The sequence below is a fragment of the Lampris incognitus genome, chromosome 17 (genome assembly GCF_029633865.1).
Source record: "Lampris incognitus isolate fLamInc1 chromosome 17, fLamInc1.hap2, whole genome shotgun sequence".
In the NCBI taxonomy this organism is placed as follows: Eukaryota; Metazoa; Chordata; class Actinopteri; order Lampriformes; family Lampridae; genus Lampris; species Lampris incognitus.
In genome coordinates this window covers 9842571-9860265 of record NC_079227.1, presented here as the reverse complement: position 1 = coordinate 9860265, position 17695 = coordinate 9842571, and the positions used below count along the sequence as shown (strand labels likewise).

At 43.5% G+C, this 17695-nt stretch overlaps 1 protein-coding gene across 1 annotated transcript in view; it reads right to left on the bottom strand.

The window, feature by feature from the left end:
• Positions 1-17695, bottom strand: part of LOC130128054 (myosin-binding protein C, fast-type-like) — a 70668-nt gene that overhangs the window by 46965 nt on the left and 6008 nt on the right. The window contains exons 2-6 of the mRNA XM_056297764.1: positions 2622-2690; positions 1705-1853; positions 1239-1356; positions 1078-1126; positions 3-62 (exon numbers count right to left, since the gene is read on the bottom strand). Of these exons, the coding sequence (XP_056153739.1) occupies positions 3-62; positions 1078-1126; positions 1239-1356; positions 1705-1853; positions 2622-2690 (445 nt within the window). The remainder of the gene's footprint in view (positions 1-2; positions 63-1077; positions 1127-1238; positions 1357-1704; positions 1854-2621; positions 2691-17695) is intronic.

The window sequence follows — 17695 nt, the reverse complement described above, 5'->3', positions numbered from 1 at the left end:
ACCTCTTGGTAGCTTTTAGCAGGGCACTGAAATCCAGATCGCCCTCATCTTCTCCAGCATCCCTGCATGTGTGTGGATGGGGGGGGGGGGGGCAGCAGACATATCAACATATCACAAAGTGTGGAGATACTCAAGAGAAAATATATCTACTGTACATGAATGTAAAGTGCACTAAATCATGCTGAGAGACAAGATTACACACATGCAACTAGAGGCTTTTATAAATAGTACATCTGTGCATACCATGCACAGACACACAAACATAAGTACATGCACGAACATGCAAGCACACACAAAGTAAACCGAAACCATCTTCTAAAATAACATTGGATGCACAGAAAGTTGAATCAGTTCATCTGGACACAACGGTTATTGAGAGAAAGGTTTCATCACTCACCTAAGTCAGTGTTTTCCAACCTAGTCCTCAAGGACCCCCTATCCTGCAGATTTTCATTGTAACCCTGCATAGGTAGCCCTGCTTGTACTTACTCAACCAATCATCTCACAGCACTTAATTATGCAAGGTGTACAAAATCTGACATAATTCATTGCTGATTGGTCGAATAACTACAACCAGTTACCTATTCGGGGTTGCAAAGAAAATCTGCAGGATAGGGGGTCCTCGAGGACTGGGTTGGGAAACACTGATTTAAAAGTGACCTCTTCAGTTTAAACTGACTGCAGGTATCCCCACCCTTATAAACAGTACAGTGGCATAACGACCGAAACCAGCGATCAGTTTCATATGCAATTGCCGTGCCAATTTGCATATGAAACTGATCGCTGGTTGGCCGGATACAATGGGGGGGGAAAAGGGTGCAGCCAAGATAAATAAATAAATAAATAAATAAGCGTTGTGTCCAGATGAACTGATTCAACTTTCTGTGATTTCCTTACATGGATTATTGAGCATGCATAAAGACAATATTGGATGCACACACACAAACATGTAAACCCACATATGTAGTACACATATATGCAAATGGTTGCACACACACACACACACACACATACAAACACACATAGACACCACTACGAAAGACTAAAACACACAAACAATATCCCAAATTCTCTCACGCTCTCTTAAAGGCCGACAAAATATCGGCTTGCTCCTCCTGATGTGCAGCTGAAACGAGAAAAGCCAAAGAGAACGTTTTTAGGGCCCCGACCGCCTCCTGTCTGCTTTCGGTCTGAGGTGTGAAACGTGGTCCCTGGGGTCTGTGTTGGTCTTCACCCACCTTCCACCGAGATCTCGAAAGTGCTGCTGTCACACTTGTCTTTGGACGTCACCTCACACCTGTAGCCCCCAGCGTCACCCGGGACCAGCTTGATGATCTTCATCTCATAGGTGTAGATCTGTGGAGGGTTACGATAGTCAGCAGCTGGCTGTGTGTGTGGGAGATTATTTGTGTGTGTGTGTGTGTGTATGTGTGTGTGTGCTGTGCAAGTGTGTGTTCACATGTAATTGTGTGTCTTCGTGCATACTCTTTATATTGTGTGTTCGTGTTGGGCCTGTTTTTGTGCACATGGACTGCAAGAAAGGAAGAGGGTCACAGTGTGTATGAGCCTATCTCCATCACACACACAGTCAGCATATACAAGTCTCTCTCACACACTCTGATACACACACACACACACACACACACACACAAGGGTCTTCAGTGTGTGCGTACTGAGGGGTATGTGCGTGAGTAAACATCTGACCTTTGTGTTTCTGTCGTAGGTTTCCTTGAACTGCAGGTGTTTCCCCGCCTTGCTGCCCAGGTCAAGCCACTTGCCCTTCAGCCACTTCATGACGGGTTTTCTGGGCAGGGTGGTCGAGTCCACTCTGGCCGTGAAGGTGACATCACTTCCTGCCAGTCATAAGCAGTTACCACTAGGTGAGGACATAAACCCTGTTTGTCTTCAGTTAGATGACGTCACCCTTCCGTCACATGTCCCAACGAGTCACCTGACGTCAGTCCATATATGCATGTTTGTTTCTGTCTGTTTATTTATGAATGTCTAAGCAGCTATCCATTTGTCATTTGATCTATTTTCATGTATAATTGTCTGTCTATCTATCTATCTATCGCTCTCTTTCTCAGTATATTTATCTCTCTCGCTCCATCTCTCTCTCTCTATGTATCTATGTCTATCTCTCTCTATCTTTCTCTCTCACTATATCTATCTCCCGCTCTCTCTCTCTCTATGCATGTGTCTATCTATCTCTATCTAGCTCCCTCTCTCACTATCTCTTTCTCTCTCTCACTATATCTCTCGCTCTATCTACGTATCTATCTATCTATCTATCTTTCTCTCTCGTTATCTTATCCATCTAGCTCTCACTATCTTTCTCTGTCTCACTATCTATCTATCTTTCGCTCTCATCTTATCTAGCTCTCACTATCTTTCTCTCTGTCTCACTATCCATCTCTCTCGCTCTCTATCTCTTTCTCTCACTATCTCTCTCTCTTTATTTTTCTCTCTCTCACTATCTATCTATCTATCTATCTATCTATCTATCTATCTATCTATCTATCTATCTATCTATCTATCTATCTATCTATCTATCTATCTATCTATCTATCTATCTATCTATCTATCTATCTATCTATCTATCTATCTATCCAGTGTCCCACCTGCGACAGCAACTGTGCTCTCTGGTGGCTTCTCCAAGAAGAGCCCGGTGAGCTCGGTCTTCTCGTGCTCTGAAAGGAGGAGAAGACAAAGTGAAACGCTCTGAAAAGCATCCAAGATGGCCGTGCACGGAGGTCATGGGGAGAGGCACGCTCGCACACAAATATTTTCTGGTGACACCGACAGCTGTGACAGCGCAGCAAAACCACAAGCACGCGGGACAACACCAAGTGCCTTTTTTTTTTGTCAGGCTGTACTGTCAACTTCAGCACCCCAAGGATAGATAACCACATTTCAAACACAATGCTCCTTAACCAAACCAGCACACCCAAAGACAGTGGGAATAAATAAATAAATAAACTGTTCTGCGACCAAATTAGAAGCCAGTAGCATGTAGCACCAGTTCAGTGATCAACACTCTAACACCGACCAGAATAGCATCACTAAGGAAATGATGGACTATCAACAAACAACACAACTCTGTCTCTCATTAGGTTTCTGATAGTCAAGCTAGCTTCAAGTTAGCGTCAAGCTAGCTTCAGTAACTCTGTGGCCAAGTTTTCTGTACTACTGCTGACCCAAGATCTCAGATTTGATTTTAATTAAAAAAAACAATACAGATATGGCAAAACATAATGAAGTTCCTCACTCAGCTGAAGCTATGGGGTTCCCTTCAGTCATATATTCATAATAAATAATGGTTCAAAACTCATGCTAAAAAATGTGAAATCTATTTTGGACTATCTCTAGTCCTTTCTTAGGAGGACAGTAATCTTATCTCAACACATCAACTCATGCCATCGTCAATGAGAAGCTAACCATCTAACTTCTATTTTTGGACAATTGGCAATCGCTCTGAAATCCTAATAATGAAATCATTATTAGGATACACTTTGGCTTTAAAATGTCCTTATTATGTTTCTATTGCACTTTGTGGCCTTGATTCCACTACCACCAATGTGCAGCATCCACCTGGACGATGCGACAGCTGCCATGTTCCATCACAACGCTCTCCTCACCATACTCATGTAGAGCAGGATGACTAGGATTTATATCAATTAAACTATGAAGTAGGAATGGCTGATTTGGTGGTCTTTCTGTAAAACAACCTTATTGTGGCTTTGGGTAACCCCTTACTCTCAATGAAACATTTCCCGGTATCTTTTATTAATTTAACATCTCATCTGAAGGACAGCCTTGTCACCATACAGGAGCCTTTCCACTGTCAGAACACCACAGCATCCTACTGGGGGTTCGAACCCACAACCTTCTAATCACACGCCCAGAGATCTGCCCGTGTTGACACACTAATAAGAGGCATTATTTGTTTCATAAACTCTATCTACAAACCGGGAAGATAACGCCAAGTGATATGACTATTGTTCCTCTGACAGAGTTATGATGTCCACTGGGTCGTCAGTGGATCTCAGCAGCACAGCACGCCATCTCCTCAGCTACAGATGCTGACAGATGTGTGCTGCAATCTATCAACACAATACACAGCTAGCAAGTCTTTAAGCTGGCCAAATGTCCATCTATCCGTCCATCATCCAAACCACTTATCCTGCTCTCAGGGTCACGGGGATGCTGGAGCCTATCCCAGCAGTCATTGGGCGGCAAACGGGGAGACACCCTGGACAGGCCGCCAGTCCATCACAGGGCCCACACACACCCACAGACACACATTCACACCTGGGGACGATTTAGTATGGCCGATTCACCTGACCTACATGTCTTTGGACTGTGGGAGGAAACCGGAGCACCCGGAGGAAACCCACGCAGACATGGGGAGAACATGCAAACTCCACACAGAGGACGACCAGGGACGAACCCCAAGGTTGGACTACCCCAGAGCTCGAACCCAGGACCTTTTTGCTGTGAGGCGACAGCGCTAACCACTGCGCCACTGTGCCGCTCTGGCCAAATGTTTCTAACAAAATTCTCACCATTTATTTTCCTTGGCATAGCATCATTTCTCACTAATAGACAACCTGAAACGCACCAACAGACTTATCAATATCCCTCCAAGCTGGTGTCCCTGCAGGTCTCCATCCATTGTATCTCCCCAGAGGGACTGTATCAATCAACAGGGACAATTTTCAACCCAGATCGAGTCATTGAGACACACGCTTGAGGTCAACGAACAACCTAATACCACAAACATTCTGGATGAAGCCGCGCCCTCCTGTTCATGAGTTATTAACCCGCCTCACTGAAGATAACATGACATGCTAGGTCCCAAAAAAATGATCCAAGTATTCAAACATAATGTTAGATCACACCAACATAGACACATATTGTCTTATCCTCCAAAAAACAAAAACAATCTGTCAAACAATATTTGAACTGGAAGTGCATTCAACATATACGGTACATGGCAAACATATTACAATATACAACACGTCGTCGTCATGCGATCAATATAGTCACACAGAATCTCTGGAAGGTATGTCAGCAGAGAAAAATCAATAATCCCGTACACTATGGTATAGTCTAACAATCATTCATGTTAGACTATACCATAGATCAGTCTGAACACCAGATAGAGCAAGGCAAGAAAAAAACAACTTATATACACCATACAGTAAAATGCAAACAATATTGGGTTTATTTATTAACAAGGTAAGATCACAACTGTTAAGGAACAACAAAATATAGCACTCAAATCTTGTGATTACTGCTCTTTTCATCATCAGACTTGGGACAAATTATTATTTGAAATGACTTTGATTATTTCCCTACGACTGACTGGAGCTGCCAGGCAGCGTCTGGCACCAGGGAACCAATTAGCTTACCCCATGCGGCGCCGGCTATTCCCAACCCATCCTGCGCTCAAAGTGGACAAAAAGAGAGGCACAACAAAAACAAAAAAAACCTTTTAACTGGGACTTAAATCATATTTTGTTTACCGCCACGCTTGTGTGAATTATGTACATTTGAATTTTTAAAGATGGCTCCTATCAAGGATTGTTTGAGTCCTCTCCAGGCCCGTCGTTTGCCGGAGTGCTTGCCGACGGATGCCGAGGTGCCACAAGAGTGACATATAAAGCTAACATGAGGGAAGTGTTATTTTAAGACTAAGAGATTGACTGTAACCTGGGGTCAGTATTCAACAGCAATTATGGCGCAAAGCCTCTCCCTTTTTTGCCCCTCCCTCCAAATAGCCTGCAGTTGGTGGTGTAATAAGCAGACCCCACTCTCAGAACACAACACCCCCCTTGGGTCTGACATGAAATTATTTGCTGTAGGAAGCAGTTTCAACATGCTGCACATGCTGCACAGATCCCACCTTAAGAGGGAGTTGGTACGTGAAGCCGGCGTGGGCCTAAGGAGGACCAGCGGGAAGTTACTGTGCGTGAGGAGATCTCCGTTTAGAGAGAGGGCAGGACATGGGGTCGAGCCGCTGTGTCTTTTTGCTGAAGCGTCTTCTGACCCTGACTCCAAATTCCCCCCTGCTGGCTCCAAGAGTGTCAACCCTCCCTGACCCTGAGGGTGGGTGGGTGGGGGGACACAAGTCAAAGGTCAAGTGGGGGGGGTGAAGGAAGGCCTCTCTGAATTGAAGGGTGCTACCCCCCACCTGTAATTTAAAGCACTACAAATGAGAGAAATATTTGCTAGTTATAGCCAGTTTAATCGCTGGCCAACTGCCCCGGTCCCTGCTCAGAGATGTGGACAGATCTCAGCGAGGACCGTGGGCAAAATCGAGACAAACCAAACAAACAGCTGCAGGGTGAACTGATGTACTGGCAGTAGATTCTTCCCTTTCCACTTTAGCCACAGCCATATAAACCAAGATACACATTACAATTTCCTCTCAGGTTACCCCAACACACCAGGGTCATCTCACTGCAAATGTCAGAGAGCCAAGTTCTGTATCTCAAAATAGTAACCCCCCCCCCCAAAAAAAGACAAGTGCAGGTCCTAAAGCTGATTTCAAGATAATAGGAGGAATGAGATGACGATGAATGCTCAACAGCCTGTTTCAGAAAGTGACCCTTTTAAAACACTGGTCCATCTGATGTTTTTTAACAGAACACAGTCATTTGGAAAGACTGATGTCATAGTATGAAAAATGTTCCTTGTGGAAAGCACATGGGGCTTAACGGCATGTGGTTTGCAGTGTTTGGTTATCACTCAATGTGGTCATTAAGTTCTGTTGCCTACCAACCCGAGAATTGCCGGTTCAAATCCCCGGGTTACCTCCGGCTTGGTCGGGCGTCCCTGCAGACACAATTGGCCCTGTCTGCGGGTGGGAAGCTGGATGTGGGTATGTGTCCTCGTCGCTGCACTAGCGCCTCCTCTGGTCGGTTGGGGCGCCTGTTGGGGGGGGAGGGGGAATAGTGTGATCCTCCCACATGCTACGTCCCCCTGGCGAAACTCCTCACTGTCAGGTGAAAAGAAGCAGATGGCGACTCCTCATGTATCGGAGGAGGCGTGTGGTAGTCTGCAGCCCTCTCTGGATCGGCAGAGGGGGTGGAGCAGAGATTGGGAAGGCTTGGCAGAGTGGGGTGATTGGCCGGGTACAATTGGGGAGAAAAAGTGTGGGGGGGGTGGTAATTAAGGGGATTCTTTCTCAATCTGTTACCTTATTTTCTGTTTTGTCCACTCATCACATATTTCATGTCTACCCATCCTGGAAGTGGGATCCCTCCTTCTGATGCTCTTCCTGATGTTTCTCCCATTTTTACTCCTGTGAAGGTTTTGTCTCGTTGAGCATTTCCTCGCCTGAATCGAGGGTCTAAGGATAGAGGGCGCTGTTTGCTGTTTCTGCCTGTTTTGACTGTTGGCATGTGCAGTCTTTTGAGGTTGTATTTGTGCCCGAGGTCTGACAGATAGATAGACCTGACTTGACATTTGAACCCAACTTGATGGACATCTTCCCCATGCACAGTCAGTACTGATGCCCTTAAACAAGAGTGCACAAAAATACATGTTTTGGACAGCTTGTTTCTGGTTGTGCATTTACTCCACATGGCTGTGATCTGCACCCCGACTCTATCAATAGACAATTTGAGAGCCTCAGGGCTTCGTTTCTCCATAAAGTAAAATGCTCCCTTCCCTCTGTTTCTGTGCCTTAAGTGTAGGGGCAGCAAAAACCCAGAGGTTAGAAATGCCAGCTGGAAGGTTGCTGGTACAAACCCGCTGGATAAATCTGGGTGGGGTAAACGAATTATGAAATGCTCCCCCCGCCCTCACCCACAGCCATGGGAGTGCTCTTGAGCAATGCTTTTAATCCCTTGCTGCTGAGAGGGCAACAGCAGAGGACTATAAGGTCACAGTGGGAAGCTCCTAAAGGTGCATGAGTAAATTACATTTCCATTTTCCTACGAATGTGCAGCAGTTCACAGCCTGAATCCTTCAACTTCCTTGTTCATGACCCAAACTCTTCCTACATACAAACTGTCCAAAAATATAGTTTCTAAAATTGAATTCATGCCCAAATGTAGTTAACTTGAGCTCTCTTTGCCTACTGACACTCAGCTGTAGAGAAATGGTTCAACGTGTCATTGGGTCAGAGGTCCCTCAGTAAAGTAAGTAGCAGCTGCCACTGTTCCTCCAGGGTGGCTCCACACAAACCCCAGCTGTGATTCAACTCCCGTTGTTTTCACCGCCGGCGGGGGGAAAAAAGAAACAAAAATGAGCCGGTCTCACTGGTCACACCAGTCTTCCCATGGGGAAATCAAAATTCCTGTTTGGCCAGGCAGTCACACAGGGTGCGTTTCATCAATATCCCTTCTGGCATCACCAACAGATGACCGCAACTTTGATATGATGACACTGGAAAGAGGTGTAGACTGGGACCCTGAGTCAGTCCAAATAGCAACGTTTCCATAAAGTTGTTTTTATGCAAATGTTGAAGTTGAAACCAGTTAAAAAGCCTGATTGGAACATTATATAGATATATGACAAGTTTTGCAAAGTTGTAAGTTGATATCACTAAAGAGACTGTGCGAAGACGAGAAATGGAACCTGAATTTTTGAGCTTCTCTGCTTGGAAATAACTTCACTTGTCTATTTTTGATGCTTAGCCCTGCACACAAGAAGATTGCTCATTCTCTAAGCAAAGTTTACCTAAACCTTTACTCAACATTTGGATGGAAACGTGAGCTCTGTCTTCATCGGGGCATCAGACCCAATAGAGATTTGCAATGACTATACGTAGCCTATTTATAACTACACCTCAAGAAATACATGGGCCACGTCTAACAAGTGTTTCACACACATACATCATAAAGGATAATTCTGTAATTCCAACTGGCTCTCTGCGTGTTTTGAGACACGGGTCAAAGGTCAAGTGGGAGAAGGAACGCCTCACTGAACTGAAGCGGGTGCCAGATGCATTAAGAGCCCCTCCTCAGCTAAGACAGTTGCCATATCATGGGCCCTCTGAGACAGAGTCACTTAAGGGGATTTAAGTACTCCAAAACAATATGATTTAACATGGTGGCCCAGTGGCTAGCACTGCTGCCTCACAGCAAGAGGGTCCTGGGTTCGAACTCGAGGCCATCCCAGGTCCTTTCTGTGTGGAGTTTGCATGTTCTCCCCATGTCTGTATGGGTTTCCTTCAGGTGCTCCGGTTTCCTCCCACCATCAAAAAGATATGCATGTTAGGGTTAATACTCCTGTCTGTGCCCGAGTAAGGCAATGGAAAGAAAAACTGGAGTTGGTCCCCCGGTGCTGCAGCTGCCCACTGCTCCTATACAATAGGAGGGGTTAAATACAGAGGATGAATTTCCCCACAGGGATTAATAAAGTATATCTTCAGCTTGAATTTACAATTTCCAGAGGAAGATGCAGCTTGTACGTATGACATTTCCAATGGTGACGGTGAGTTGAAAGAGAAGATCTGAGGCATTTTGTTCAACCGTGTCTACTACTACTATTTTCGGCTGCTCCTGTTAGGGGTCACCACAGCGGAACATCCATTTCCATCCTTTCCTGTTCTCTGCATCCTCCTCTGTCATGCCAGCCATCTACATGTCCTCCCTCACCACATCCATGAACCTCCTCTTTGGTCTTCCTCTTTTCCTCTTCCCTGGCAGCTCCATATTCAGCATCCTTCCCTGGCAGCTCCATATTCAGCATCTGAATATACCCAGCATCTCTCCTCCACACATGTCCAAACCACTTCAATTTTGCCTCTCTTGCTTTGTCTCCAAACTGTCCAACCTGAGCTGTCCCTCTAATATACTCATTCCTAATCCTGTCCTTCTTCATCACTCCCAATGAAAATCTTAGCATCTTCAACTCTGCCACCTCCAGCTCCGCCTTCTGTCTTTTCGTCAGTGCCACCATCTCCAAACCATACAACATAGCAGGTCTCACAACCATCTTGCAAACCTTCCCTTTAACTCTTGCTGGTACCCTTCCATCGCAAATCACTCCTGACACTCTTCTCCACCCACTCCACCCTGCCTGCATTCTCTTCCTCGCCTCTCTTCTGCACTCCCCGTTACTTTAAACAGTTGACCCCAAGTTCAACCGTGTCTCATGGTTGTTAAGTGCTAGCATGTGTTGGATCTAAATCAGGGTTCAAAAAATAAATCTGTGGCTGTCCTTAATTATGTCCCCATTCATCAATACATCAGCAATTCATGTATTTTGGTACCTGTGAACACGTTGTACGTAAAGGTTTTGGCAGTGAAACTGAGCTGCGGTTCCCTGATGGAAGACGTGTTTTTTTTCACCATGGCGGTCTCCGACGTGTTATAAGGTCAGTCAGGTGAGATGAGACGAGCCCACCGAAGGTGCCACCTTGTTCTCTCCACCCTGTTCTTGTACATCTTATATACAATTTGAAATCATCCCATCCCAGACCTGCTTCTTTTTTTTTTACATTGTCCCTTGCTTAAAATGACCTCTAGATGATTGCTAATGCTTGAAAGCTGATGAATATCCAGTTTATCACATTAGTTAGGATCAACTGCATAACACAACATTTTGTAGTCTCAAAATCTTAAATAGTCAAAAACATTTCAAATAAAATGGACCCAAGTTTGCTAGAACACTCTGTATGTTATGTGACATCCTGACCGGCACATAATACCACGATTATACACATAACATAATACAGGTGGGGACAATAATCCATTAGAGATCCACAATTTAAAAAAAAGCATGTTGTAAATATGCAGACCATGCTCTTGGAGTAGAAAGATGACATGTGTCCGTTAGACATGACGCCTTTTCTCTTACCATCGTCTCCGGGTTCTGAGTCGACTGTGGACAAGGAAGCAAACAGAACTGAGCCGAGCAGCTTCACAGCAGATGCTTGACTTTGAACAGGACATGATAGGCAGCAGCCGCTAACACTCGTAAATGAACATTACCCGTACACAGATGAAGAACAACATGATAATCAATCGATCAAGCACCATCAAATTCTGATACACAAAAAATCCAGAACGACTTTCCATATATTTGGCTGAAAAGTTTCTTTGTTTTTTAACACATTTTTGCTGCATGCCAATACAGAAAGACAGACAGACAGACAGACAGACAGACAGACAGCTAACTAGCTAGCTTGCTAGATGGATGGATGGATGGATGCTGAGTGTCACGAAAAAAAATGGAAAATTTGTGCCCATGTACACGAATCAATAGACTAAATTTCATGACTATTTCACAAACTTCCGCGACCCTGGGTTGCAGACAGACAGACAGCTAGCTAGCTAGCTAGCTAGCTAGATGGATGGATGGATGCAAACAGACAGACAGACAGATGGATGGATGGATGGCTGGATGGATGGATGGATGAATGATGGATGGATGGATGGATGGATGGATGAATGATGGATGGATGGATGGATGGATGGATGGATGGATGGATGGATGGATGGATGGATGGATGGATGGATGAATGATGGATGGATGGATGGATGGATGGATGATAGATAGATGGATGGATGGCTGGATGGATGGATGATGGATGGATGGATGGATGGATGATAGATAGATGGATGGATGGATGGATGGACGGACGGATAGATGAACTAAAAAACAACAGAACATGCAAAACTGAAACTGGGTATACAGGATGGTGTTGTATGCTTGTTCTGAAAATACACCAGTGAAAAAGACATTTACATACATTTGCATTCAACACAACAACAAAAAAATCCAAAACCACATTGACAGTTCGGATCAAACATACAAAAAAACACGTCTGTCATTTTGATAACAAACAACACGAAAAAAATCCAAAGTCATTCAAAAGTTAAAGCCGAAATCCTTGATTTCCCCAATCTGTCCCTCCCTCCCTCCCGCAGTGAGGACTACAAACAAGGTGTAGCAGCCATTATGGTTGGTGTGCCATCAGCTCAGCAGTAAACACTTCCCACCCTTGTAAAAACGGCTTGGACCAAAGCTAACACAGACAGTCTAATGCAGTGTTTCTCAACCGGGGGTCCGCGGACCCCTAGTGGTCCGTGGTGTAATTGCAAGGGGTCCGTGAAAATACAATATCTTTTAAAAAAAAGATCCTATGACATTTATAGAAATAGGATTATTTTACGCAAATGTGACTGAGACCTTTATCTACCTAAACTATAAAGGGTAACAGGACTTTTTTCTCTAATTACATCTGTTTCACAAGTGTAATTTATTGTATTTTAATAAGAGATCTCGCTCCCGTTTGCATTGTTAAAAGTTACTGCATAAAAATCCTGTTGTTACATAGATCTGAAAGTTACTGAATACATATTCTGTTTTGTTACATATATCTGAAAGTTACTGAATACATATTCTGTGTTGTTACATATATCTGAAAGTTACTGAATACATATTCTGTTTTGTTACATATATCTGAAAGTTACTGAACACATATTCTGTTTCGTTACATATATCTGAAAGTTACTGCATAAGAATTCTGTTTTGTTAACTATATATCTAAGTTACAACTGAAAGCTCTTATTTTTGCCCCAAAGAGTGAATAAATGCTATAATGCAATTTAAAATGCAGTTTCTACTGTTTCTATCAAATTGCAACCCCCTCCCCCAAGATCAGGTGGAGGGGTCCTCGGGGTAGATCAAAAATACGCAGGGGGTCCAGGACCCCAAAAAGGTTGAGAACCACTGGTCTAATGTATTACAAACTACATCAGACTCCATGGGAACACTGTTGTACAGTCATATTAGTTGAAAATTGATCGCCTGTCTAAAATAAGCATCACCACATCTTCATTTTGTTTCAATTCTTCTTCCTGTTTAGGTAGGAATTTGTTTGCTACTGCCCCAGTGTTTGTCCTAACAGCAGTGTATGGAGAGTACCTTCAGCCATGGTAAAGATGCCACTTAGTATTATGTAACCTGACTTTGTGGTCCAGATGAACTATTTTTTTTAAATGGAGAAAAATCCCAAATTCCACTTTTAAACGGTAGAATACAGTTTCACAACAGTGTTACCAATCACATAATGAATTTGGTCATACCTTCATAAATTAACAATATCAATTGTGTAATTCATTTTTTGTTGATTTAAAAAAAAAAGCTACACAAAAGTGCTTTTGGCTATACAAATGAATGACAAATGATAATACCTCACGAAACACAAATTAATTTTTCAACATATAGCATGCATGTACATAATTTACACACGGTGTAGCACATGTATGCACTTTTATCTTTGTATACATTACATGGACCTCTTATGTAGACACAGCAGTACAAGCAGTCCGTTAAATACATAACACTGTCCCTTACCTGCATCCGGTGGTGGAGCAGGAGCTGAAGAGAATGAACAGCAATTAGCTTTGAGCCACAGCACAGCGAATAATGCTAATTTTGCAATTACATCCTTAAAGCTGCAATCCTGAAGAGCGTCATCTTTGCTGGATTTACCGACACCTATGGACACTCATGACAACTGTGTTGGTGTCTGACCACCCTAAATCCCAGACAGCCATTCAAAATGAAATGCAAAATAAGTCGCCTCCCCCGCCACAGAGCAAAACAAACCTGGTTGAACCCGAGTTTGACTTACTGATGTTGTACTATCTGTTGGTCTTCTACCAGCATGCTCTGTCATATCTGCTTGTTAGACACAACTTCACTTCCTCGTCAAACTCAACACACTACCTGCATTCGTCTTCCTCATTTGGCTGCTATGATGAAGATGGGAAACATTATGCACCCTATCATTTTTTTCCTGGAAAAGTCTGTAACCATAACAACGACCACCTGCAAGTGTCCATATACGTGGCTTAACTGTCATCTTGGACACACCAGTGACAGAAAGTATCAGAGAGGAAAGTTGTTTGCGTGTAAATCTTCAGGATTGTAGCTTTAATGAGTCGATATACAAGGTTCGTTTTCTGACACAAAGGAGTCCCTTACCATCCTCATCCCCTGGCTGCTCCCCGGCTGATCAAATAATGAAACGTCATTACTGAGTGAATGGTGTGAAACACCACGGGACAACGTTCAACTTTGCTACAGTACGTCACACGGACCAAATCTCCACAGACGAACTCAAACACAAAGAAAAGTTGTTTGACAAACTTTTGTTTTTTCTTTCATCCTCACACCTCACATGCCTGAGACGTGTTAAACGAGACACTGCTTGGGATGAAATGACAGGTTTGGAAATTGCACTCGCTTGCAGTCATTCTGGCTTGGTCAGTTTAAACTCGAGTCCACACAGACGCACATACTTTTACCAGATGTCTTTAAGGCACACGGACCATTTCTCTTCAGTCCAAAAATCATACATGCTAAATAAACCCACTCATAGTCCTTCCATGAGCCGATGACAACCACAACAACAACACCACAGCTGGATTCACGTGCTTCTGTTATGTAACATCTGCAGACAGGCCCATGTCATAAAGATCACACTAACACGGTTCATCTTCACAATTTCTGGCAACAGATTATTGAATTACAATTATGAGAAAAAAAAACAATTCTTTCCCATCTCCCTCCCTTGCAGATGTTGCTACAGCTTAAAGGAGTCAAGCGTAATGTAAACTCAACAAAAACACAAAGTACCCATTACACACTGAAATAAAGGCTCATGCACTCCCATTTAATCCTCTCCTTTATATGCCGAGTGAATGGCTTGTACTTTATTTCCCAACTCAAGGCGGTTAAGCAGAGGTCACAGACCTGCTAGACCAGTGTTTCTCAACCGGGGGTCCGCGGACCCCTAGTGGTCCGTGGTGTAATTGCAAGGGGTCCGTGAAAATAAAATATCTTTAAAAAAAAAGATCCTATGACATTTATAGAAATAGGATTATTTTACTCAAATGTGACTGAGACCTTTATCTACCTAAACTATAAAGGGTAACAGGACTTTTTTCTCTAATTACATCTGTTTCACAAGTGTAATCTATTGTATTTTAATAAGAGATCTCGCTCCCGTTTGCATTGTTAAAAGTTACTGCATAAAAATCCTGTTGTTACATCTATCTGAAAGTTACTGAATACATATTCTGTTTTGTTACATATATCTGAAAGTTACTGAATACATATTCTGTTTTGTTACATATATCTTAAAGTTACTGCATAAGAATTCTGTTTTGTTAACTATATCTAAGTTACAACTGAAAGCTCTTATTTTTGCCCCAAAGAGTGAATAAATGCTATAATGCAATTTAAAATGCAGTTTCTACTGTTTCTATCAAATTGCAACCCCCCTCCCCCAAGATCAGGTGGAGGGGTCCTCGGGGTAGATCAAAAATACGCAGGGGGTCCAGGACCCCAAAAAGGTTGAGAACCACTGTGCCAGAGTGTCTGTACCGGTGACGCATTAAAAAAAAACATCCACTTCCGGATTCGTTTCCAACTTCCTCTTTCAACGCAACCTCACATTCCGCCACACGAAGTCGCTGAATCACACCAAGGTCACACCCAAAGCCGCTTGCACTTACCCTCCTCGGCCGGCGGTTCCGCGGCTAAAATTAAAGGGATTTTAATTACAGGTCACGCGTGAAAAGTTATATGGTGGGTCACGTCATCGGGGAATGTCTTTTCAAACGCAACAGCTGAACGAACACACTGCATCCGAGTGCGGCGGACGGGCACAGCACTCAAACATGGCGTCCCGGAAATGGCGTCACGCCAAATACCTGGACCGTGAACTCACCGGACCTACGTCAGCATTACTCGGCTGCGTAAAGGTCTACAGAAACAGCTGACAGACCAACTTTAGGACGGGAGAGTTCCTTGTGTAATAAACCTGACACACAAATACACACACACACACAAATACACACACAGCCATGTTTGTAAAGACACATGCTTTAAGACTTTTGACATGGCAGTCAAACAGGTATGTTTCCATCCCGACAAAGGGACGCAAATCATACACCGGCTCTTTGGAGCGACACAACCACGTGACACGTGAGAGCCATCATCGGGCCGCTGCGTGATGATGCAAGATCCAGCAGAGGTCAAGGAGGTCATGTGACGTAGTGCAGGCGACTTACCCTCCGCTTTCGCTGGAAAATTGAAACAGGAACATGCGTCAGAGGCACAGTTAGTGAACAACAGGCAATGTGTTGAAACTCTGTTTAGCCCACCAATTCAAAACCATGAATTCAAGCAAGTTGCTGTTACCATGGGCCGCGGCCATTTCTGTGGTGTTGATATTTTTGTCCCTCCCGGGCTGTTTGCTGTGATTTGCTGCTACTATCAATCAGTTTCCCAAGAGGGATAATTTAAATGTTTTGTCTAATCTAATCCATTTGCATGTTTACTTAAAAAAAACAACAACAACATATTCCCACTGTGGAGGATAGGATTTGAACTCCTTTAAGCCTATTGCTGCTCATTTTGCCATTTTACCAGGTTAGCAAACAATGTGGTAATTTGCTGCACTTTACCAGAGTCAGGCCTTTCCTTATTTAAAGATTTGGGGGAGAACATTAATGGAGGACTAATGCATGTCTAGTCCTCTTCTCAAGCCACACTTGCTTTATATTTGTCTGCAGCAGATGGTCTTTAAATAAATTGGTTATATTTCAGGTATGTTTATTTTACAATATATCTGATTTCATGGCGCGGCGCGTTATCTTGGACTGTGATTCCAGAACATATTAACTTTCCAAGTATGGTGGACTTTGACACGCTTTAAAAATGGTCATCCGTGGAATACATACGAGGCAACCCAAGCGGGGTTCACATGGCTCTTGAAACCGATCTCTCGCCCTACATTTCTCAGGCAATCCTGAGATCATTTTATCAGATAAGATGTTTGAGGAATGGGCCACACCGTCTTTGTTGGGTGCCAAAACGTATTTCCACAGTTTGCTTTCGCAGAGGTGGGAAAAGGGCTCTGAATTTTGTGACCCAGGCGTCTAAGGTGCGAGTTGTTGTGTATTAGCTGTGTCTTAAAAGCTGGAAGAAGAAAACTGTCATCTGAAATAGATGCATATTATATCCTCTCCCGGTAGTCTCTATGGGGCCGACAACATTACTTCAGCGGCTGGGAAAGGCCAGCGGAGGTGTCCCATGACGTTTCCGAAGTCATGCCAGTTCTCTAAAGTCGCACACTGTTTCCTATGAACAGTCCACACTGACCCCCCCCCCCGCCTCCCTATCCTGCTATCCTTTGTCAACATGTTTTTGCTAAATACAGCTTTTATATGAAATAACTTTTATATTACTGTTGCTCTCAGGATGGCAACCCTGACCCATGATAGTGTTGTGTTGTCAACTCCTCCATTTTCAAAGTCATAAATTCCTGTTTTGTGTTATTTTTTTTCCCCTTCAGTCTGAGTGACATTTTTACATCAAACCCTATGTTGGAAAACATGCAATCGATTAACATCTTGATGCTTTTCTGTGGATGAAAATCACGTCTTGTTTTTAAAATTATCATTTCAATAACATTTTATGATGTGCTGCATCTGAGGTCAGACCTTTTAACAACCCTCTCTTCTGACCTCATAAATGCAACAATAATAGTAAGTGCAAATGACTCCGGCTGCAAAATGATCTGTCCATGCGAAAAAAGTGACACGTCACCTTCCAAAATAACTGACAGAAATGAATAAAAACTAATCCTAGACGCCTGCATGCTGCCCACCGCTAGCTTGCTTCATATTTTTTATTGAATCTACAAAATGTTGGTTGT